The 26,532-nt window shown below is 34.5% G+C and overlaps 1 protein-coding gene across 2 annotated transcripts in view; it reads left to right on the forward strand.

Moving 5' to 3' along the window:
• The window catches only part of ADK (adenosine kinase), a 518,992-nt gene that overhangs the window by 160,745 nt on the left and 331,715 nt on the right, over nt 1-26,532 (forward strand). For both annotated transcript variants that reach the window (XM_034662708.1, XM_034662709.1), the window contains exon 4: nt 13,990-14,068. In XM_034662708.1, the coding sequence (XP_034518599.1) occupies nt 13,990-14,068 (79 nt within the window). The remainder of the gene's footprint in view (nt 1-13,989; nt 14,069-26,532) is intronic.

A 26,532-nucleotide genomic window follows, 5' to 3' on the forward strand; every position in this document is an offset into this window, starting at 1 on the left:
CACAGATACAAACTTTGTCTTCTTAGGAAGTTTTCATCGAGGTATTATACATAATAAAAGTGCATTATATATATAACCTACTCCAAAATGATTTGTAAAGACTAAATGTCTATGTTAACAATAGACAAAAAGGGATAAATGTTCAAAATGTTAAAAATTGGTGGATCTTGGTAAAAGGTATACAGGTGTTCTCTGTATTATCTTGTAGTCTTTCCGTAGTTTGAAATTATTTCTAAATCAAAAGTCACTAAAACTCTAAATATGTGTCTTAGAAAATTGGGGTGTTTACATGAATCTTGTCTCACAGGTTTGTTTTGAGTTTCAAGTGTGTTTCACGTGTATCTCTGTGTGTCCATGTGTATATCTTTCTGTGGAGGGAGGTAGATCGATGGATATGCACACACATACATGCAGAGAGGGATAGTCTTTGGAATTTCCTTGTTTGTTTCTCTAGATGGTTCATTCTTCTTTTTTTTAATTGCCTACATATACTCCATACCCAGAATGTCAAACGGATTCATATTTGTGTAGTGCTTTTTGTCTGGCTTCTTTCACATAGCATAATACTTTAGAGATTCATCCATGTTCTTGAATGTATTGTTTGTTTGTGTTGCTTAACTTTGCTTGGATGTACCATAATTTGTTTATGCATTTACTACCTGATGGACATTTGGGGTTGTTTCAAGTGTTTGGTGGTTATAAATGAGGCTGTTCTAAATAGTCATGTATCTGAGCTGTCTGGTAGTGTATGTTTAATTTTCTAAGAAATTGCCAAATTGTTTTCTAAAGAGGATGTATCATTTTTTATTTCCATCTGCAATTTATGGAAGTTTCAGTTGCTCCACATCCTCATCAGCACTTAGTATTGCCAGTTTTTTTAAGCCATTCTAATAGATGTATTTCCTTATGGTTTTCAGTTGGATTTTCCCTGACGACTAATGATATTAAAGTCTATGTTTAATTTGCCCAATTTTTATGGGATTTTTTTCTCACTATTGAGTTTTGAGAGTTTTTAAAAAATATTTTTGGGGTAGTATATCCTTCTCAAATATTTATAATAAATATTAAAAGGCCTATTTCTATAACAATAAGCATATTTTTAAAATTTTAATTTGACATATTTATGTCAAATTATGAACAGTGTTTTGGTACCCTTATTTGTTAGACTCACTATGACCTATTTAGAGTGAACATAGGTTGTCAGACTTGTCAGGAATTAATGTTATGTAACCAAAAAAAATGGCATAACTTGGTAGTAAGTCACTGTTTTCAGGAATGTCTGAAAATAAAAAGTTTGTATTTGTAAAATTTCCTATTGAATTTCTCACATTTATATAACTTTGCCATTTGTCTTGGCAATTTACAATATTGCCGAGGTAATTTATTGAGGCTTAAAAAAAGAGGTTATTTGAAAGAAATTTCTTAACCTTTTAAAAACTGAAGATAGATTTTGAAACTTCCTTTTTTTTTTTTTGTAAAGATTTTATTTTATTTATGTGACAGAGAGACAGACAGTCAGCGAGAGAGGGTACACAGCAGGGGAGTGGGAGAGGAAGAAGCAGGCTCCCAGCGGAGGAGCCCGATGTGGGACTCGATCCCAGAATGCCGGGATCACGCCCTGAGCCGAAGGCAGACGCTTAACGACTGCGCTACCCAGGCGCCCCTGAAACTTTCTTTGAATCTTTCAAATTGAACGGGAGTATTTTGATCCTTAGATTATAGGAGTAGGGCTTTACTTTTTCATTTAGATTTTTTTTGTGTGGCTCATAGTTATTGGAATTAAGAGTCCTGGGATTGTTTTTCTACAGTATAGTGAATATACATTGTTTCATTATCATCTTCTAACAAATGTTGTCCTCCTTACCTTTCAGACCCCTGATTTTCTTTACTGTTGTGTACTGGGTATTGTTTATTCGTGAGCGCTAGATTTTCTAAGCAGAGTAGGCTTATTTCATTATATTTATTGTGTTAGACTTTGCATGTGTTTATGCTGTTATTAATCTACCTCTTAAAACTCGAAATATCAATTACTGCTTGTTCCTCACCCTGTAAAGTGGAAACTATTAGGAAGTCTTAGGAAACAATCAGTCCACTTTAATGACAAGCAGCAAAGTCTAGCTGCTCTCTTTTCAATATAGCATCAATTAATTCTGTTCCCTTAAAATTTTCATTTACTGACCTTCCTATAACTTTCTGCTCATGTTGTACTTAGTACAATTACTGCTTTTGAAAAGGTGAATCTCTTTGTATCATACCTTCATACAGTTATTTCTATTAATAATTGTACCTTGATTTTAATGCTTAAAGGGCCTTTTATTCTAATGGACAAATTATGTTACTTTGCTTATGTTTAAGTTAGTCATTTAGTTACTGCCCAACTTTCTGCGGCTGGAAGCTCTGTGCTACTGATAGTAGCATGCTTACGATCATCAATATTATGTTTATTTTTACCAGAAGTCATTGCTATCTTTTAGTAGACTTTAAATTTCTGTATTTGATAATTTCGTTTGATACCTTTCCTTGTGTATAGTACCATACTGAGGTGATATTGTATCTCAAAAGATTTAGTATTAAACCTAGCATCGGGAAACTAGTGTTTAGTCACAGCTGCGCCTACCAAGTGTTAGTGTTTGACAGCTTCTCTACTTCCTTGTATTTTACTTTTTTCTCAAAGAGCAAAAAAGATGTAAAGATAGCTATCTTAGGGGTGCCTGGGTGGCTCAGTCGTTGAGCGTCTGCCTTCGGCTCAGGGCGTGATCCCGGGGTCCTGGGATCGAGCCCCACGTTGGGCTCCTCTGCTGGGAGCCTGCTTCTTTCTCTCCCGCTCCCCCTGCTTGTGTTCCCTCTCTCGGGGGCTGTTTCTCTCTCTCCGTCAAATAAACAAATAAAATCTAAAAAAAAAAAAAAAAGATAGCTATCTTATTGTCAGGAATTTCAATTGTTTATAAAGTATTTAATAATATGTGATATGAGAGTGGAAAGCATTACTTACAATTTAAATTCTCCTATTCAGTATCAGAACAAGTATTAAGACTTCTTTAGGGGTATGTGGCATGTTGCTTTTTGCTTTTTTCCATACAGTTAGTCCACAAGAAATTCTGAATTATATTCCAGTGACATTAATTTGTATGTAAAAGTTTTCTTTAATAAAAATACTGTCATTATAAAATGAATATAAGCATATCAAATTGTAGGAAGTATAAAAAGGAAAAGGCTTATAGAAAAAATATCAGGGATGCCTGGGTGGCTCAGTCGGTTAAGCATCTGCCTTGGGCTCAGGTTGTGATCCCAGGGTCCTGGGATTGAGCCCCACATTGGGCTCCCCATTCAACAGGGGGCCTGCTTCTCCCTCTCCCTCTGCCTGTCCTCCTTGCTCAGGCTCTCCCTTTCATTCTCTCTCTCAAATAAATAAAATTTTAAAAAATAAATAAAAATACTATTGGCATGTTCCTGTATTTTCTTCTGGTCATTTTGTTAATAATTTTTATAGAAAAACAATGAAAGCATTAAATTCATCTCTGTTTTGAACATTTATCATTTTTTTTGTTTTTTGTCCATTTGTCCAGTTGTCTGAGCCTTAAGATTTTTATTTCTCTTCTGTATGAGAATATTAAAATAACATTTAAAAATGGAGGGGCACCTGGGTGGCTCAGTCGGTTGAGCGTCTGCCTTCAGCTCAGGTTATGATCCCAGGGTCCTGGGAGCCCACGTTGGGCTCTCTGCTCAGTGGGGAGCCTGCTTCTCTCTCTTCCTCTGCCTGCTGCTCTGCCTACTTGTGTTCACTCTCTCTCTGTCAAATAAATAAATAAAATCTTTTTTTTTAAATGAACTAATTTATTAAATTAATACTAAAATGTATAAAATCGTATTTTGAAATATTTTTAAAAATATATAAGTAAATGTAATAACCATTTTTCATATTGCTAAACATCTTTATATTTAAAATTTTTGATTTGTTCTGTTTTGCTTTTATATAGAAAAGTTTTAAATATTTTTATATTATCAGATTTGTTTTTATTCTTTTTTTGTTTCCATTATTTGTAAACTGTCATCTGTAACTTTGATAAGTACTGAATCCAGTTTTTTCCTCTAGCATTTTATTCAAGTAACATTTCCTCTGGAAGTTTTTAAACATTATGAAAGCTGTATATTTTATTAATTTGGGTTTCACAAATAGAGTGCTAGTACGAAAATGGGATCAGATACTGTTCTTTCACTCCTGTCAGTCATTTGATTGAAGTGTTTGATATGCCCATTCCATTCAGACAAAGAAATTTAACCAAAAGGAGAAAGTAAGAATGAATTTATCAAGTACTAAGATTGCCACACTTTATTCCCTGTAGGAAAAAATCACATAATGGAGGGGCACCTGGGTGGCTCAGTCAGTTAAGAATCTGACTCTTGGTTTCAGCTCAGGGCATAATCTCAATTTATGAGATTGAGCCCTATGTCCGGCTCTGCCCTGGGCATGGAGCCTGCTTAAGATTCTCCCTCTTCCTCTATCACCCCCCCCTTAAAAAATATATATATCACATAATGGAAATATATTGAAGTTTCCCCTAATATGTAAAGCTATTAAACAATTTCATCTCTAAACAACTTAGGAAATACTTAAGATTTTTACACAGTTGATTAGATAATTTACCTATCAAGTTATACTCCTAGTTTTGAAGTTCATTAATGTTTCAGCCTGAATTTTTGGTTTCATTCATTAAAGATACTCAGTCTTTCATCTTTCTCTAGCATTTTCCATTGGCTACGTTGATAGTTTTAACCCAGACAAGGTCGACCATTCACAGACAAACAGAAAGTTTTGTATCAGCTAGAAAAGTATACAGAGAAAATCAGGATGTAACTTAGTGCCTGTTCCCTGCAAGAGATAGAAAGAAACAAATATTACATCATTGCAATCATTTCCCTAAATAGGAATGTTTCTTGGTTTGTCACTATGTAGGAATTCCCTTTGCTTGGTACAAGTTTTCTTCTCTCTTGTATTTCCTGTCTCAACATCATCCACCTGGTCATCCAAACTAGAAATCTCAGAATTGTCATCCCTCTACATCTTCTGCTTCCTGCTATTTATTTCATTTGTTCATGTGGTAACTTACATTGATTTCAAATGCTGTTTTTGGAGCTAATTTAATTTGATCATGAAATTATCTTCTACATAATGCTGAATTTGATTGGCCAGTGTTTGGGATTTTTGCCTTTGGGTTCTGGAGCATGTTATATCTTCAACTCAGAAATGCTTCCTCAGTTTAATAATTCTTCTCTAGTGCCTTAGCTCAACATCTAATCTTTGGTATGAACTATTTCTGCCTCTCTTTATTCTACATTGTCCTCCAAACAGTGCTGTCTTCATCTTTTAAAAACAAGTCTGCCTTTCACACTATTAGCAAACAGATTTTAGTAATTTCTGCTTGCCTGCTGAATAATGTCTAAATTTATTAGCCTGGCAGAGAGAGTTTCCTTTTCATTGCCAGTTTTTACTGCTTTGATTTTGGCCTATATTTTAGTCTGTGTTTAAATAGTTTCTCTGAGTATGTCATGTTTTTGTTGTACCCTCAGTCCTGAATATTTTTTCTCCCTTATCTGTCAAATTTAGTTCAAATGTTACATTTTCCCTGCCTCTTTCATTCAGAATCACTCACTTCTCTGCTCCATGCTTTTTATTCAGCTTTGTTCTATATGTAGTTCTTTTTAGATAATTGTATGGAAAATTATTATGTTCTTCCATTATAAAATGAAATAGATTAAAAAATGTTTTTTGTTGCAAAGCAGTTTATGTGCTTATTACACAGTCAAAATAAATGTATACAATATCCATACTTGCTCCTACTTTGGAGCTAACCACTGTTAACACCTTGGTTGTACTCTTCCAGATCCTTTGTGTGTGTGTGTGTGTGTGTGTGTGTGTGTGTGTGTACACACACATATATATGGGGTAATTTTGTTTTTAATATACACATGTATATTGTAATTTCGTTGGATTATATTGTGTGTTTTGGTAACTTAATATTTTTAAATTGAAATATATGGTAATGTCAATAGATTCAAGTCTAACATTTTAAAAAATTTAACTCTTTAGTAGAAGCAGTGCATACACACAGTAAAAATAAAGTGCAAGATTAAACACTTTTCTCTAAGACTTCTTGCTTTGGGAAATGGACTTACCCTGACTTTCATTAGGATTTGTTAGAATTTATTAGGTCAAAATTTATAGTAAGACTAAGTTTGTGCACTTACTACTATTACTACCCACTACTGTCTGTGCATGTTATGCTGGAGGTCCTAAGTCTCTGAACTAAGGCAAGAAAAAGAGAGGAAAGAAAAAAAAAGAAAAGGAAAAAAATTGTCATTGTTCACAAATGATGATTATGTGTGTATGGCAAAAACAGATAAATTGTTGGAATTAATTAGAGATATTAGCAACTTGAATAGAAAAAAATTGTTATATAAAGAATTATATCTCTGGGGCTGCTGGGTGGCATAGTTTGTTAAGTGTCCGACTCTTGGTTTTGGCTCAGGTATGATATCAGGGTCATGAGCTTGAGCCCCACGTCAGGCTCCATGCTCAGTGCAGAGTCTGCATGGGTTTCTGTCCTCCTTGGCCCCTTCCCCCCACCCCCCACTCTCGCTCACTCTTTCTCTCTCTAAAATAAATAAATCTTAAAAAGAGAATTATATTTCTAAATACCATCAACAAATAAAAATTAGGTTTAAACAAATATCACTTACAGTAGTACGAAAACAGGGTATGAAATAGTGACTCTAATAAAAGATGTGCAAGATTTATGGGAAAAATTATGAAACTAATTGAGAAATATTAAAGACCTAAATAAATATATTGTGATGTACAGTGTGATCAAGGATTAGACAGTTTAATATTAGAAAGGTTATCACTTTCCCATATATATCTGTATCTGTATCTATCTATCTGTCTTTAATGCAATCTTAGTCAAAATCTCTGCAAATTGTTTTTTGGAAACTGACATCTAGTTACACATTTATATGGAGGTACAAGAATATTCAATACACTCATGAAGAAGAACAAGGTGAAGATACTTGTTTTTCATTAAGACTTATAAGTAAGACAAAATGCAGTTTGTGCAGGGGAGACATACATATCAATGAATCAGAATTAAGAACCCAAAGATGGTCAAGCATGCATATATCATTATCTATCTATCTATCTATCTATCTATCTATCTATCTATCGTGATAATGGTTCTGGAGGTTCCACCACTGTTCACTTTATAACTTTTTAAAATTGCATATTTATTTAAGATACCCTTAAGAAATTTATTAAAAAAACAAAACTAAAGAAAGCCCAACAACGTAAGTTCCCTCCTTCTCTACTCCATAGAGCTGCAAATATTAACAGTTAATGTTTTTAGTTTATCATTATAAATTTACTTAATGTGGTTATGCCCCATTCTTTAATTAACAAATTTACATGTCTTGACTCTCCTCTGGAAGATGAAGAGTATAGTGCACTTTTACTGTTTTTTCTTTTTCTTTCCTCATTGCCTTCTTTTATGCTTTTTATATATTTTAATTTTTCTAATGATTGATTTTATGACTTTAAACAATATACTTAGAACCTCTTTTGAAAAGTTGATTATTAACATTTGAGATACTTACGGACTCTTTAACTGAAGGAGAGAAAATCAGTAAACTTTTTCTTTCATCTCTCCCTTTTCCCATCTTCAAAATGTCAGTGTTATATATAATGTTTTTACATTTTGTAAATGTTATTAAATATTAGAAATGTTTGCAACTGTAATTAAATGTTATATGTTGTATCTCAGCATAGATTCTAAAATTGAAAACCAAACAAAACTTCATTACCAAATAACTAGGTAACTATTCTGTGTAGAACCAAGTAGCCTGATTGGAAGGATTCATAGAACAGAAACTACATTCCTTTTTTATTAAAGTTTTTGCTACTTAGGGGAGAATTTTATGTGTAATAAGATGTAATGGGCCCTCTTTAATTTTCTTTTTGGATTCCTTTACTTTTCCAAAGTCATACACTTTGGACATACATTCTCACTTTTTCTTTCCTTTTTTTTTTAAACAACCCATGTTGCCTTCTTTCTTATGTTTCCTTTTGATTTTTATACCTCCAGCTTAGTAATTTTTCTTTTATAAATGCAAGGCAAAACAACACTTATATGTGAGGCTTGTATTTTCCCTTATGAGGTATTAATCTGAGTGGATATTGAATTCTATTTGGGAAATCTTTTTTTCTTCTAGCATAGAACATAATATATATATTTTTTTAGCATCCTGTATTCTTTAAGAAGCCTGGTGTATTCTGATCCTTATTCTTTTTCAGATAATCTGTTATTTTTCACTCTAGAAGTTCTTAAGGTTTTCTTTTAATATGAAAAGTTCTGAAATTGAACAAGGTATTGTCCGTATAGATCCTAGTCCCCTCCCTAATAGAATTGCTTCATATTTGGACAAATCTGAGGATTATATATTTTTTCTCTTTTGAATACTTTTTTTCTAGTATTTTTTTCTTACTCTTCATTATCTCTAGTGTCCCCATCATTCTTCTTCTTCTTTTTTTTTTAAGAAGATTTATTTATTTATTTATTTAGTTAGTTAGTTATTTGACAGAGAGAGACAGACAGCGAGAGGGGGAACACAAGCAGGGGGAGTGGAAGAGGAGGAAGCAGGCTCTATCCCAGCACCCTGGGATCACGCCCTGGGCCGGAGGCAGACGGTTAACGACTGAGCCACCCAGGCGCCCTCCCATCATTCTTCTTAAATGGACCTTGGGCCACCTGATCCATTCTCTGTGCCTCTTAATTTTTCTTTTCATCTCTTATATTTCTTATGGATTTCCTTTGGATTTTTGGGTGTTTTCCTGGGTGTTTTCAGCTCCCTTACCTCATCTTATTTTTTTTATCCACGTCCATTTTTATTGTTCAGGTCATCAACAATTGATATTTGTAAAAATTTCAACAGTGGTTAAGCTAATTTATAGAAACTCTGTTATTTCCTGGTTGCTTCTTTTTCATATAATTAGGCAGACAGATATTCCTGTATTGTCTCTGAGAAAAAAAATAGGCAGGTAGTGGAATATAGTGCAGCAGTTCTTCAGAAAGTTAAACAGTGAAAGTTAACAGTTAAAAGCTAAACTGATCCAGCAATTCCACTCCTAGGTATATGCCCAAGAGAAATGAAGATAGTATGTCCACACAAAATCTTGTATGTGAGTGTTCATCACAGTTTTATTCATAATAGCCAAAAGATGAAAACAACCTGTTCCAGGGATGGATGAGTGGAAAAAACATGGTACATCCATAGAACACAATGTTATTCAGCCATAAAAAGAAATAAAGTACTGACAGATGCTCTAGCATGTATGAATACTGATAACAATATTCTAAATGAAGGAATCTAGTCAACAAAATCATACACATAGCATATGATTCCATTTATATGAAATGTCCAAAATAGAGAAAAATACAGAGATAGAAAGTAGATGAGTGGTTACTTAGGGATGGGGATATTTGGTTTTCATAACTAAAGATATGGGGGTTTCTTTATGAGTTAAATATATTCTAAAATTGATAGTGGTGATGATTGCACAATTATGAATATACTTAAAATGATTGGATTGTAGACTTTAAATGGGTGAATTGTGTGGTATATGAATTGCATTTCAATAAAGCTGTTACCAAAAAAAAAAAATTTAAAGGAAAAAAGTTGTTAGGTAGGCTAGGAAGCTACACAGTTGTCAGTATATGGACGACTTTACAGCAGCAGATTGGAACATTTAAACACATTTTATTCTTGTGGATAAGGTAGGAGTGTGTTCCAAATAGAGTGTTAAAGGAATTACTCTTATTTTTATGTCTCCTATCACTGCTTTGTCAATTCTATTATATTTTCTTTCTGTTAAGCTAGATTTATTATTTCTCAAATTTGTGGTCTGTGTGTGGCCTCTTTGCTTGCTTAGTGGTGCTGTTACACATTTGTTCATATCCATGTATATGTATAAATATATATAAAACATGTTTTTTGACATCCAGTAAGACTTGGAAGAGGAAGCAAACATATGTTTCATCAACCATCTTGACATGTGAGGTCCTGATATTTTTTTACCTCTTGAACTGATTCCAAAAGTAATGTTAATAAACAAAATTTTGGTTTCTATAGAAAACTCTCTTCATTGGCTGGAATGAGGAGAAATATACACTGATTTATGTGTGTATATATATACACACACACACACACACACTGATTTTTGTGTGTTTGTAATTAACAAGTCATTTTGATACTACAGTTCTGATTTTGATTCACCAGTGTGCCATATGTGACCTTTGTTTGGCAATCTACTCAAACTTTATGTCTAACTTTTCCTATTTCTGTCTTTTTTTTTTTTAAAGTAATCTCTACACCCAACATGGGACTCGAATCCATGACCCTGAGATTAAGAGTCATAAGCTGTACTGACTGAGCCAGCTGAGAGCCCCCAACTTTTCCCATTTCTTAAATGAAGGCATTCTTTTAGGTCCATTTCATCTCTAAAATTGATCATGTTTACTCTGTTTTTTACTTTATTTTTGTTATTGAACTCTCCCTGCACCATACAATAGTACTTTTTTGTAAGAGTGGGATGTTATTTGTGTATCTGATAATGATAGCCACTATTTACACGTGGCTGTTGAACACTTGAAACGTGGCTAGTGTGACCGATGAACTGAATTTTATTTTATTTTATTTTTTTTTTTAAGATTTTATTTATTTATTCGACAGAGATAGAGACAGCCAGCAAGAGAGGGAACACAAGCAGGGCGAGTGGGAGAGGAAGAAGCAGGCTCATATCGGAGGAGCCTGATGTGGGGCTCGATCCCACAACGCCGGGATCACGTCCTGAGCCGAAGGCAGATGCTTAACCGCTGTGCCACCCAGGCGCCCCGTGAATTTTAAATTTTATTTAACTTTATTAGCTTAAATTTGAATGTCTATAGCTGTAGGAGACCAGTAGCTACCTTACTAGACCAATATGGTTCTAGACTGTTCTGGTTTAAAAAATATTAATTTTGTTAGATGATCTGGAAAAGGATTACATGACCAAATAAGCTGAGGAAGTATGTGTACTATATCCATCTTAAATTTTAATATGCTTATCAGCATATTAGAGGCCTTGAGATATTCTGAAGAAAGAAGCCTATTTAACAATCACTCAGTTTTCCTAAAACTTATGGGTACTTAGGACTCTCTGAGGTTTTAGGGTTTGGTTCCACAGCTAACGTTTCTATAATACTTATTCTATGCCTAAAGTTACTGTTTTAAACATTTCATTCAAATCGTAATTTTTTTAAATGCTCACCACAAGTTTATGAGGTGGGTACTATTTAGCTCCTATTTACTTTCCTCATTGGAAAGTGAAACACAGAAGGATTCATAGATGTGGCCAAGAACACACAGGAAGTGGTACAATTTGCATTCTGATCTGTAGGCAGATTGTTGTTGAGCAGTATGTGTATGCCTTCCAAAATAGACATTTCATTTTACATTTTTCATTAAACTTTCCCAAGTTCTTAGAAATGTACTGTAGTTGGTTTATTATGATTTTAGTATCTATAACAAATTTAGGCCCATCTTATTCCCCCCAAAATATTATAGCTATTTCATTAGTAGTTGTTTGAAGGGAGAAATTGATGATGGATTAAAGAAGGCTGTAACTTAAGGAAAGAGATTCTTGAGGAAGTGAGAAAGGATGGTATTGCTATAACTACCATAAACTAGGGAGCTTATAACAGAATCTATTCTGTCACAGTTCTGGAGGGTAGGTGTTTGAATTAAGGGGGTTGGCATGGCTTTGTTCCTTCTGAAGAGCCTAGGAGAGAATCCTTCTTGCCTCTTCCTGCTTTTTATGGGTGTTGGTATTCCTTGGCTTTCTTGCCTTATCACTTGTTCTTTGCCCCCATCTTCGCGTGGTCTTCTCCTTTGTGTCTCCACTTCTGTCTGTTATAAGAAGAATTGTTATTGGATTTAGGGCCCACCTGGGTAATACAGGAGGAATGGTCTCTTATCCTTAACTTTTATCTGCAAAGACTCTTTTTCCAATAAGATTACATTCACAGGTTCTGGGGGGACATATCTTTTTGGAGGCCACCCATTTGTAATTCAGCTCATTACAAATATCATCCAAAACTTTTGGAGGAATTGGTTTTTGAAAGAGGAGGGACCTCAAATGCACCTGGCAATTCATCACTGTATGTTTACTTTATCCATTCACTCTTCCTTTCTCTATTCTCTAACATCACTCTTAACTGATACCTAGTTCAGAAAGTAAGAAGACAACTTTCTTTGAACTACTGCAACTACCCACCTCTGCTTCTGTGCCTACCTACTTTGCCTTCTCTACTCTTATTATTACATTAGTATTGTTAGTGGTATACAGATACCGCTGTCAGTGTTCTGGGCAGGTTTGCTAATTGTGTTTATTGGCATCTCAGGGTATTAATAGATATAATCCCAAGGCAGTTGGAGGTATGGGAGTGGGTATAACTCCATTTTTCCTATTCCTGATATAACCATCTCTATATTTGTCTTTTTTTATTTTGAGATTCTGTGAAATGTTTTATTTTAGTGAAAGGATTTACTTCTGAACTTAAAATTTTTAAAGGTTTAAAAATATTTTTCAAGACTGAAACCTTCCTTGAATACTCTGCTCATATCCCAATCTCTCTCTTTTTTGACTGACCTCCCGTAGCACTTGCTGCCTACATTGGATATATTTTGTTATTTGATAATTTGATGTTTTCTAATTTTCTCTATTTTCTCATGTGTATTCATCCTTTCGTCCCTCCAAAGCTTGTTAGCCCTTTGAAATTAAATTACATACTTATGCCCCTTGGATTTCTCTCACAGACTCTAACATGCTGAGCTATGTAGTAAGTAGTATTGCTTTGAGATCCAAATTAATAAGTGCCATCTAATTTGAGATTTATTCAGATCAGTGTCCATAGTCCTTTGGCTGCATATGTGTAGTAGAAGGGGTATACATGGATTATCTTAAATGAAAAGTTTCATGTGTGGTGAATGTATTTATTTTCCCGGAAAGAAGTTCTATAGCTTTTATCAGATGCCAAAATAATGAAGTATCAAAGCTTTTAAAGCATTTTTCTCTATGCCTTTATTTGGCAGATACAGAAATTATGTCACCAAGCAACTTGCTTAGAATCATACAACTCAGTGTAGTTTCCTAGTTCGTTCGTTCTTTCTTCCTTTCTTTCCCTTCTTTCCTTTCTTTCTCTTCTTTCCCTCCTTTTCTTTCTTTCTTTCTTTCTTTCTTTCTTTCTTTCTTTCTTTCTTTCTTTCTTTCTTTCTCCCTCACTTTCTTTCTCCCTCTCTTTCTCTCTCTCTTTCTTTCTTTCTTTCGTTCATTTGTTCTTTCTTTTTTTTCGATTTTATTTATTTATTCGTCAGAGAGAGAGAACAGGCAGAGGGAGCGACAGGCAGAGGGAGAGAAAGAAGCAGGTTCCCCACCAAGTAAAGGAGCCTGATGCAGGACTCGATTCATGACCTGGGTTGAAGGCAGTCGCTTAACTGACTGAGCCACCCAGGCGTCCCCAGTTCTTTAAATTATAAACTGATTGTGATCAGTTTTATGATATTTGAAACTTTAAACTTATTAGAATATACATTTGTACAATCACTTAATATGGGAAAATATGCATTGCTTATAATAATTTATGAATTTTTATTTTTACCTTTTTTAGTTTAATGGTTAAAAATGGACAGCTTATATATTTTGAATTTTTATAATTGTACATTTGTGGAAAAAATTTTGTAAGTATTGAAATTTAGCAAAGTTGTTTTTCATATTTCAATTCATTCAACATAATTATGTCATTCAAAATATTTTAGTAATTGCGATTTAGTGTACTTCTAATCAGAAAAATTTGCATTGTCATGACTGACAGATGCTAACTTTTTTCTACTGTGATTTCCTTGTAGGTTTGATGAACTTGTAAAAAAATTCAAGGTTGAATATCATGCTGGTGGCTCCACCCAGAATTCAATTAAAGTGGCACAGGTTGGTTAATTATTTTAAAAGTTATAAAGGAATGGATTCAGAATTATTCTAGACTATTTTATTGCTATAGAATAGTTTTGTCAGTTTTGAATTGGGATTTTAGCAATCTCTGCCCATCTAATCAACAAAAATTATTTTGTTATTTCTTTGATTATTGGTGATCTTGAACATCCTTTAATATGTTTATTGTTCATTTATATTTCTTCTTAATTACTTGTCGAATTTATTGACTTTATTTTATAATATTTCATGTTAATGATTTGTAGGAATTCTTCATATTTTGTGGATATTATTCCCTTTATCAGTTGGAAGTATTTATTTCTTATTTGTACTTTGATTAGTTTACTGTGCCAGAGTTCTTAGATTTGTTTTTATTTTTTTAAAGATTTATTTATTGGAGGGAACGAGTGAGCAAGCAGTGGGGAGGGGCAAAGGGAGAGGGAGAGGGAAACTCAAGTAGACTCCTCTCTGAGCATGGAGCTGATGTGGGGCTCACTGTCATGACTCTGAGATCAGACCTGAGCCAAAACCAAGAGTCAGATGCTTTAAGTGACTGTACCACCCAGAAACCCTAGTTTTCAGTTTTTTTAAACTATAATTAAACTTTATGGCTCTGGTATTTCATATATTATATAGAAAGGACCTTCCTGTAACAAGATACTGCCATTTTCTTGTGTTAAATGCAGCTATATAGGCATATCTCTTTTATACATATATACATACATAAACGTATTACCTGTATGTGTAAATTCATATCTCTGTATCTATACCCATTTGTATCTTCCGGTGGTAATTGGATAAATTCATTTTGAGATATACTCCTCAAGTCAGCAGCCTAACCTAATCTTGAATGAGAGTGTTAATGTTCTGTGTATACTTCTAATTATGAGGGACATGAAAAAGCTTTACCTACTACCGCTGGTTCTTACCTCTGCGATTTGAAAATTAGCTCAAAATCCTACTTAACTGCAGTTGTAGGTCAACTCTGATGGACTTAGGTCATTTTGAGTTCTCATTGATAAATGTTTTTCTTTTGAATTTTAAGTAACTTTAAAAGACTAGAGAAGTGGAAAATTGACAAAAGTTGAGCAATTTCTAAATTTTTGAACTAAGTCTTAGTCGACTTAGACATACAGTGTAATTATCCCACATACTTCTAAAGCTCAGATTTCATCATACTATTAAAATATTTTCAGTTGTAAAAATTAATTTCTAAGGTAGTGTGGTCATTTGTGTGGAGTGGCCTGGGGAGAAGGTCCTTGCATTTATCGATTGATTTGTATTGTTTCTGTAAAACTTCTTCCTGCTGGTCACTTTGTGAGCTCCCGTTAACAGAAAGAGGATAATTTACTTTTTGTCCTTAGGTTATATATTAGCTGCTTGAGCTGCCGTAACAAAATACCACAGACTCTGGTTTAAACGATAGAAATTTATTTCTCACAGTTCTGGAAGCTAGAAGTCCAGGGCTGAGGGGCCATCAGGATTGATTTCTGGTAAGGACTCCTTCCTGGCTTATGAATGCCTGCCTTCTTGATTTGTCCTCATGTGGCCTTTCTTCTGTGTCCACTCAGAAAGAGATCTCTGGTGTTTGTTTCACTTCTGGTAAGGATACCACTCCTATGGGATGAGGGCCTCATTCATAGGACCTTATTTAACTTTAATTCAAGGTCCTATCCAAAAACAGCCACATTGTGGTTTAGGGCTTCAATATATGAATTTTTGGGGAGAGGAGCGCCGTTCTGTCCAGATAATTCTGTAACAGATACTTCTTTTAAAGCCTCAATCTATCAAAGCATGTGCTACTGCCTCTTCAGTCTTTTTCTCCTGAATCTGGGAGGATCCTAGCTGTCCACTAATAAGTTCTCTCCTTACTTGAGGATCTTCATCAATTTCTACCTTTCCGAAGTTTACACTTACATAATATCAAAGTCTCCATTGGATTTATACCCAATGTTAGTCTCATTAGTAAATCAGTGGCTGTCTAACTTATTATTTTGCAACGTTCATAATATTATATGTGCCCTGTAACAATTTATTTTAGTAATACTGTATTGTTCTTAGCTTTAAAAAAGGAAGAAATGGAATTTAAAATTTTGGGCAATTCAAACGATATTTTTATTTTGTTATTATTAGTGGTAAATTTGGGGTTAACATCCTATCCTGATTGCCAGACTATCCATTTTCTTTTTTATCATAGGCAAAGCAGTTCAACCAACATGTATTGATATGTATAAAGCTCTGTGCTATATGATAGACACATCAATAAACAAGAAATGTTCCTTGTTTACAAAATTCTTGCTTATATTGGGAAACTTAACATTTCTTTTCTCTTTAACCACTATCCTAAATTTTCCTCTTCTGCTCTTTCTCTTTTTCTTCATTACTTATTAAATTCTTACTGTGTGCCAGGTAGTCTGTTAGATGTTAGTTAGATGTTAATGATGGACTCGGTCCATACTTTTGAAGCTTTCCTTATAATCAAAATATGGATGGGGAAAGGAATGGTGGGATGCAGAGAGAGAATGATAAACTATTAAGTACAATATAATGTTATAGGAACAATCCTCTCTGCCCCTAAAAGACAGATAAACAAACCCATTTACAAGAACCAGAGTAAAAATACATCAGTACTCATGTATGTGAGTTTCTGGAAACCTGAAGGCAAAACTCTATATATCTTCCCAAATACACCTCCAATATGATACTCAGTTACTAGCTGAATCACGACAATTCCCATTTTCTCAGGCTTTTTATCTCATGTTCTAGATTTTTTTTTTAAGGATTTTATTTATTTATTTGACAGAGAGAGACAGCCAGCGAGAGAGGGAACACAAGCCAGGGGAATGGGAGAGGAAGAAGCAGGCTTTTAGCGGAGGAGCCTGATGTGGGGCTCGATCCCAGAACACTGGGATCACGCCCTGAGCCGAAGGCAGACGCTTAACGACTGCGCCACCCAGGCGCCCCTCATGTTCTAGATTTTAGGAAGTTTAAAATTTGAACTAGGAAAACTAAAAGAGGTACCCATGAAAACAATTTTTCTCTATCTAACTTGAACCCTTCCTCCCCTGGCGTAAGACTGACTTACCAGTCTATTTGGTAAGATTTTTTTTCAGACTGTTTGTGGAACCTCTCAGAAGCTGCCAGAAAGAGGCAAGGGTGATGCTTGATTTGTTCTAGATTTGTTGCTTTAAAAGCAGAGCTGTTCTGCTTTATATTTTGTATATTAGCTTTGGTATAAAATTGAATTATTTTAAGTTACACTGCCCACTCATACCCATTAGGATGGCTACTGTCATATCAAAGTTTTTTATGTTTATGTTGCCAAGGATATAGAGAAATTGGAACCCCATACTCTGTTGGTGAGCATGTAAAATGGTGTATCCACTATGGAAAACAGTATGTTTCTTCAGAAAAATTACAAAGAGAGTTATCATCTGATCCAATAATTCCACTTCTGAGTATGCTGTGGACTATATGTTTGTGTCCCCCCAAATTGATATGTTGAAGCCCTAACTCCCAATGTGTTGGTATATGGAGATGGAGCCGTTATTAGGGGGTTAGATGAGGACATGAGTTACCTAATCATGAAGAATTAGTTCTTTTATAAGAAGATACACAAGAGAGTTTGCACTGCCCCTCCCTCCCACCACCACATGAGGACACAGTGAGATGGTGGCCATCTACAAGCCAGGAAGGGAGTCATCTCCAGGAACCAAACTGACTGCACCTGGGATCTTGGATTTCCAAGCCTCCAGAACGGTAAGAAATAAATTTCTGTTGTTTACGCTATCCAGTCTATGATATTTCAGTTGTGGCAGCCTGAGCAGACTAAGACAGATTACATACCCACAAGAATTGAAAGGAGGGTCTTGAAGAGATATTTGTACACCCATCTTCATAGCAGCGTTATTCACAACAGCTAAAAGGAAAACATAAAACTATTAAAAGGAAGGAAATTCTCACACCTACAACAACATGGGTGAATCTTGAGGGCATTATGCTAAGTGAAATAACCTAGTCACAAAAGGCTGAATACTGATGATTCTCCTTATATAAGATACCTCGGGTTGTCAGATTCATAGAGATGGAAAGTAGAATGGTGATTGCCAAGGGTTAGGAAGAAGGGAGAGTTATTGCTTAATGATTATAGAGTTTCAGTTTTACAAGATGAAATGTGTTCTAGAGATGGATAGTGGTGATGGTTCTTCAACAATGTGAATGTACTTAATGCCACTGCACTGTACACATACAGCTGATTAAAAAGGTAAATTTTGTGTATGTCTGTTTTACCACAATTAAAAAGTAAATTTAAAAATAGATTCTAGAAATGCTTCAGTGGGCGATGATATCAGGGTGATTCAAGTTACAGATTTCATTTGCTTATTCACCAATCAGTGAGGCAGCGTAACAACTTAAGAGATGGGCTTATTCTTGGGACGGTGGGAGTACGTTAGAACTGGGATTTAGTTCAAGCTTTGTCACTTTACTGGCCTTGAAGCCACGAGCAATTTATTCAGCTTTTCTGGGTCTTTCATCTGTAAATGTGGTGGTTAAAGCTTATCTTGGAAGTTGTAAGGATTAATGTGATAATGTTTATAAAAATTATACTACTTTTAAAAAGAAAGCTTGGAAACCATTGGGGTTGAAGGCTTTTTTTTTTTTTGCCATTTTTCTGTATGTTTTTCATCTTAACAAAACTAAAATTTACCCATTTATGGACAGGACAACCAGAATTGTGGCTCTCATCCACTTAAAAATAGTCATTTCAATCTAGCCCTCAATTGAACATCTTGTTTTGCTTTTCATTTCCCCTAATATTTTGAGGCTACTTTTCCTTTCCCTCTGACTGATGATCCAACTACATAATTGCCAAATCATAATTTATGTCTAGGATAGCCACACAGTTTTCAAAAATAGGACATTAGAAGTACTTTCTTTAGAAGGACAACTTCTCAGATTTTCCTTGGCAGATAATAATAGGAAGAACTGATTCATTTGTAGATAAAGTGCTTATTTATTGAGTGTCTGCTATGTGCTAGTCCTTGTTCTAGGTAGTAACTGGTAACTTCAGCTCTCTTGTCTAAATTTTAAGAAAAATCTGAAAAAATAGAGCCTTAGAGTGAACAATTCTGATACAGTCTTTGTTGTATCTAATTCTGATATAGTCTTGTTCAATGAGGACATTGAGTTTGAGCTTAGAGTGGTTTAAAAAGTCTATACAAATACAATAGAAAGGAGTTGATAGGGATAGCCCACCAGGGAAAGTTCTGGGTTTTGTTTTGTGTTAGTGTGTTTGATTGGTTGGTTTGGGGCTTTTCTTATCCATTTGAGTTCTCCTTTAGTCCACAAACAACTGGATTACGGATTCCATTTTTTCTATCACTCTACATTATTAAAGAAACAAGTATTGGGCAGCAACCAACAACCCAGGAGAGCTACAATAACTGAATGTCTGCCAGATGCTGGGAACTGTAGATCTGAAATATGTTGGGATCTATTCTAAGGGTAAAAATTCAGTGATCATCTGAGTTTTCATAGACCACTTAATTCTGTATATTTCTTGATGGTGTATATACCATGTGAAATATGTGTTTTCTATATCTGTATGTGTTTTATGTAATATATATTTTGCAAGTGTTCATTTCTTCTGTAAAGACAAGAAAAAAAACGGGTGGATGGAATTCATATATAGTAAACTAATAGGTTGTAAGATTGAAGCAAAAGTCATAGGACTTTTTTAAAAGTGTAGACCGTAAATAATTAAGTAGCTTAGGAAATAGGCAAATCTGATGGTGTTGTATATAAATAGCAAGTAAGTTTGTAACCTGTAAGACTGTAAGAATAGACTAAAAAAAACTGTTGTTAACAAGTAAGAGTATTACTTATAGAAAGGGATGGAAAACAATATCATCAGCATGTACCACTGGGCTAATAGTTATATCACCCCAAATTGACCACTCATTAGTGACACTTAGTATGTTCTCATTCTGGCCCCCCACACACTACCCAGGAAAGGCAAATAAAACCTTGACTGTTCGGCAGGCCATTTTCAAAGCTTTAACGTCTTTGCTCTTGAGTTTCTTTCAGAGAACAAGTAGAGTGTGTATGTGTGATCCTAAGCACTACTGCCTGTGGCCCCCTTGCTTAAACTGTGACCCTCTTCTCATAAGTACACCATCATCATCAGGGAAGGCTGATGAGGTGAATAGACAGGGCATTTGAACATTCAGCTATAGTGAGGTCCTTATAACTTGATTGCCTCCTAAGGTGTTACAGTGTGATTCTTAGCTTTTCTTCTTGCTGTTTTTTTTTTTTTAATGAATAAATGTGTAGTATCAACATCTTAATTTGGTTGGTAAGCCTTTTTTGTTCTTTGCCTTCGGGGATAGCTGGCATGTTTACATATTTGGAGGCTACTAGTGTTTCAAGGTAATTTCCCCACACAATACTAGGTTTAAGTGGATTTCTCCTTGTTCCATGGTTTAATAATACCTTACGTGGTAGCTAAGTAAAAATATGCAGAAACATTGAAAGGGAGCATTATTTGCAAAGATCATCACTTCTATGAAAGAAGAGCTAAAAGTCATACAGAGAGTAAATGTTAACACTTTGCAATCAGTGTAGAGCTCATTCTGTCAGATCTGACCAACAATCATACTTTGATGTATCAATTGATGTGGCAAATCATGTCAACAAGAAAGTGTTCCCATTAGTTCTTTAATACTTTGATTTGTTAAGTTATATTCTTGGAGATTTTAATGTAACCACAGGCAACATAAAATAGTATTGTTGCGATATCCAAATACAATCCTAGACTTTTCTCATCTGCATGTTTGTCAGTGCAAATTTAAATCTTGTAAAATTTTATTCAGTGTGAATGTCTTTTTAATGAAAATTTAAAAATCTTATCTAAAAAGTATTCTGCACCCTTTGTATACAGCACTGCTAAAAAGTGGTATGATTTGCTTAACCTGTGATATCGATGCTTTCATAGTGAAGGTTTTGGGATACTTCAATTTTCTCAATATGTATGAGTGTACTTAATGTGATTTTTGACTGTAAAGAAATGGAAGGAGGTAGCCTCCTTGGACATGTGCCTTAAAAATGGCTATAATTGTTGTTGGACTTAGAAAAGATATCCTGCAGTAAAATATTTTTAAAGTGTGAGACAAGAAGAATGTCCTTGTCTAATTTGGCAATACGTTGAGGATGAGAATGGAGAAAAAGATTTTACTAAAACAGAAATTTATATGCCATTTCTCCAAAAGTGTTTGATGATATTTGAAGAAGCCATACGGAGACTAGAAAAAACTTACACAACAAACAAATGTCTCATTTTTGTGTAATATGACTGCTTTATAACTCAAGGTGGGGGGAAAAAAGTCACCACAAAAGGACAGCCAAGTTAAATAAGACCTTCTCAATTTCTTTACTAAAACTGTAACTCATTTGGAATGCAACTTTGACAGCATAAATTGAAATTACCAATGTGCTTCTGAAATGATGTTCATTTTACACATGGAAAGCATGTATAATTTAATCTATCAATGCAAAGGACATGATTGATAAACAGTTGGAATACCAAAACAAACATTTAGATTCAAAGTAGATGGATATTTTGTAGAGTTTGAAACTAATTCTTACGTATCTAAATACTTGCCATTGCTAGTAAGTACAACCCTAAATATCCCATGCTCGAATGCTTTTATTGAGAGGTATTTAGCTTAATATTATCACAAGACTGACACCAAGAATATGGACTTGATACAGGCAGAGCAGTCAAAATGAAGCTTACATTTAACTAGATTATTACCACACTAAAAAGAAGTTTGTCCTAATGGTTCTACTCAGTTCAGAGAAGTATTACTGGAAGGGAGACACAAAGAGTAAAACTGTTCTATTTCATGGGACAAAAAGAAACATATCGTTATTTTTTCTAAATACTGGCAATATCTTTTTAATCCAACTGTTTTTACTCTTAAAAAATCTTTCATTTGTATACATTAAGAATATACAGTATGGCCTATAAAATTTAAATTCCAATAAAGAGTTTAAAAAGGTAAAATAACTTGCTGTATTTATTTTAACAAAAGAAACTAATGATTATTATATTTTCTCACACATATTATTTAATTAGTCCTACTTTTAATTATTACTAATTGCCACTGTTAAGTGTTCTTCTTTGTTTAAATAGTAGCACTTACATAACAGAAAAGTAAATAATACAGAATAATATATACTTTGAAATAAGTACTATATTGGTTTGTTCAGGCTGCCGTAGCAATACCACAGACTGAGTGGCTATCCAAGAGAAATTTATTTAATCAGAGCTCTGGATATTAGAAGTCCAAGATCAGGGTGTTAGCAGCTTTGATTTCTTCTACTTTTTTTTTTTTTTAAGATTGTATTTTTTTGACGAAGAGAGAGAGGGAGCACGCGTGTGCACTGGCACACGCACAGGATCGGGGAGAGGGCAGAAGGGGAGGGAGAGAAGAATCCCAGGCAGTCTCCATGCTGAGCATGGAGCTCCTGCTCTACGTGGAGGACACCCATCCCACAACCCCTACATCATGACCCAGGTGGAAACTAACAGTCGCTCAACCAACTGAACCACCCAGACATCCCAGCTTTGATTTCTTCTGAGTCCTCTCTTCTGTTGATGTCTCTTCATGTAATTGTCACTCTGCACACCCCTGGTGTCTCTCTATGTATTTGTATCTATTTTTATAAGGACAATGGTCAGATTGGCTTAGAATCTACCATAAGGGCCTCATTTTAGCTTAATTACCACTTTCAAGACCCTGTTTCTAAATAACAGTTGCATGCTTAAGTTCTGGGTCTTAGGGCTTCAACATATGAATTTGGGTAGGACACAATTCAGAGCATTTCAGGTACTCATTTGTATGTTTTTTACTTTTGGTAGTGTACCATTTTGATTTTCTTCTAATTTCCTTTTGTGTATGTGTTTTAGTAATTTTCTTAGTGGTTACTTTGGGAATTGCAGTGAACATACTAAACTTATAACAACCTAGTTTAAATAGTACCAACTTATTTTCAATGGCATACAAACACTCCTTTCCCTTGCCTTTCCATCCTTCCCTTTATATTGTTATCGTCAGTAATTACTTCTTTATACATTGTGTGCCCATTAATATAGATTTATAATTGTTTTATTCATTTGCCTTTTAATTCCTACAGGAATAAAAGAGGAGTTGCAAACCAAAAGTGTGATAATACTATTGTATTTATCTATGCAGTTATCTTACTGGTGTTCTTTATTTCTTGTTATGTCTTCAGGTTACTATCTAGTGTCCTTTCATTTCAGCCTCAAGGACTCCTTTTATCATTTCTTGTAGGATAAATCTATTAAAACTCCTTTAGCTTTTATCTGGGAATGTCTTAATTTCTCCTTTATTCACAAAGGATAGTTTTGCTGGATATATAATTGTTGGTGGACCTTTCTTTAGCAGTTTATATGTCATCTCACTGCTTTATGGCCTCCATGGTTACTGATGAGAAGTCAGCTTTTAATCTTATTGAGGACCCCTTATTCATAAAAAGTCACTTCTCTCTCTCTGTTTTTAAGTTTCTTTCTTTGTCTTTGATAATTTGGTCAAGTCTTGGAATGGATCTCTTTGATTTTATCTTCTTTGGAGTTCATTGGGCTTCTAGATGTGTAAATTCATGTATTTCATCAAATTTGGGAAGTTTTAGGCCATCCTATTTTCAGATATTTTTTTTCTATGCCTCTCTCTCTTTCTCCTTGGATTTCTATAATACATACATTGGTCTGCTTGGTGATTGTTTTTTCTTTTTGATATTTCTGTTGAACGAGTTTGGAGCTATCTACCCTACCAGTTTGTTCCATAATTATTTGTTATAACATTATATATATTTTGTCTGGTATGTCCATTCTTGGGTTAGCATTCTAAACTCTTGGTTACTGTACATTAAGGCCAGTGGCCTATTGTTTTCTATTTCCACACTGGAGCTGTTGGGTTTCTTAAACCTGGCCTACGTAACTTACTTATATTACCTCTTTGTGATCCTTATTTTTTAGATCCTCACAACAGCTTATGAGATAGACAAGACAATGTGGTCTCCATTTTAATAAGGAAAGATTCTGAATAAGATAGACAAAAATGCCTTGATGAGAGTAACTAAGCAAAGTAGAATTAGAACTCAGGTGTTTTAACTGGAACTTCTGATTGCTCTCCTTACTAGAGATTTTTTCCCTCTTCCTTAGAAGACTCTGTTTTGACTTGTCTATATGTTTGAGGTTTTGAGTGTTTTCACATACCCTCTGCACTTCTTGCAGTCAGCTTCAATTTAGGAAGAATTGGAGGTTGTCAGGGAAAATCAAGCATCCATCATTTTGAATATAGTTCTGAGTAAACCAATTCTTTCTTTCATGCTTCTTAGGGACAGCAGTTTTCCTTGATGTTTAGGTACCTTTTTGATTCTTAGACATTTATGCTTTCTTCTGAATTATTGAATTTTTCAGAAGCCTGATGACCAGCTACATGTGGTATTCCTATGTTGTTTTAAGTTATGTAAGTTCACTTGTTTTTATGTTCCTGCAAATTGATTTACTGATTTTTCTAATATTCTGTAGTTGTTAAAAGTTTGTCATTGTTTGTTCTGGGTATCTAATCAAATCTTGTAAGTGTCTAACCCTTTGTCAACTGAACTATAAGTAGGTCATCATTATAATTGTTAAACAACAAAACTGAAATTGAAGATCTAATTGGCTTTATTAAATGATTTGTGAATCAGTCAGCATCCCATCTTCCAAGTAGAGGAAAGCTCTGTTCAGCTGCCAAAAAGGAACAGTTTTTTTTTTTTTAAAGATTTTATTTATTTATGTGACAGAGAGACAGCCAGCGAGAGAGGGAACACAGCAGGGGAGTGGGAGAGGAAGAAGCAGGCTCCCAGCAGAGGAGCCCGATGTGGGACTCGATCCCGGAACGCCGGGATCACGCCCTAAGCCAAAGGCAGATGCTTAACGACTGCGCTACCCAGGCACCCCCAAAAAGGAACAGTTTTTAAAGGTAGAACGGGAATGGAAAAAGGAAATTATTAGGAAAGAATGTTGCCCTTCTAAGGGGAATAAAGGGGATCTATCAGTACATTTCCTAGTGCTGACTAGGAAATTCCATGTTGACTGGTTAAAAGGTTACATTCTTGGGGGTATTGAAATTGTAGTTAGGTTAGGTATTAAGTCTTGGTTTGCTAATGTGGGGCTCTTGACATAAGTGACTTTAGTTTGGACCTGTGGTTTTCTTTTTAACAGAATAAATTATTACTTCTTCCTGTCATCCCCCAAAATGTTGAGGCTATGTGGGTTTTTATGACTCTATTCAATAATAAAGAGTAACCATTTTTCTGTTACTTTAGTAACTGCCATCTTTGTAAATAAAGTGTATTTTTCTCCAACTTAAAGCAGAGATCTTTGGGATAAAATAATACTTCTTTCTTTGTTGTACTCTAGATAATTTTATAGAAACTACTGTATTTGTGAATATACTTCTGACTCCATTTGTCTTTAGGTAGTAGAGTTGACACTATGCCTCTAATTAAAGGTTTTCTTCCTTAATCATATATACAAAACCATCAGTAATGGATCTGAATTTTTCTTCACAGAAGCATTAAACATTTAGCTCGGTCTTTTCTTGAATTCTTAGATCCTTATTTCTTTTAATTCCTAACCTAGTTCTCTCATCATCGACTTTCCAGTTTTCCAATTTCTCATGTTTTTTCCTAGTTAGATAATCCTCCATGTTTATATTTAGCTACTAATGAAACTTTAACCAAGTTTTTGTTTTGTTTTTAATTAAATTTTGAGAGAACCAAGTACCTGTGTTTATATTTTTATACAGGATTTCACCTGAAGGAGAAGGGGAGTGCATTGTTTTTTTCTTTGATGCAAATATCATGTTATGAACCAGTTTCCAGAATTGTGTTTTAAAGTTTTCCCTAACTATGTACATTGAGTTCCTAAAACCTTTTAAGTTTCAAGAATTCTATTTGAATGGATAGAAACATGTTGAACCAAAAATTGTAAAGTTGGTATTTCAAGAACCATGTAGCATTTCCAACTGAGTCATAGTATCTAGAAATTAAAATTGAAAATCAAGACCTTCATATTTCTTTTCTTTAAAAAAAAGCAGTTAATCTGTGTGGTTATTCTGTATTAATAGATATTTCTGATGATCTCTTTTTTTGTGACCTATTTTACCTGAAAAAACCAGTTAGAGATTAAAAGTCTTTTTACTAGATATATTTCTGGGAATCTGGGAGCAGTCCAGACTGCTTACATTTATAACGAAGAAACGACACTGGAGTGATCAAAGAGAATTCTCCATTCTAATGTCTTACACCTGGAGCAGTTGTAGAAACGTCAGTGATACAACTGTATTTATAAATATCAGAGCAGGATGTGGCAGATGGTGATGCAACACAGA

This window comes from Ailuropoda melanoleuca, chromosome 6, assembly GCF_002007445.2.
Source record: "Ailuropoda melanoleuca isolate Jingjing chromosome 6, ASM200744v2, whole genome shotgun sequence".
Lineage (NCBI taxonomy): Eukaryota > Metazoa > Chordata > Mammalia > Carnivora > Ursidae > Ailuropoda > Ailuropoda melanoleuca.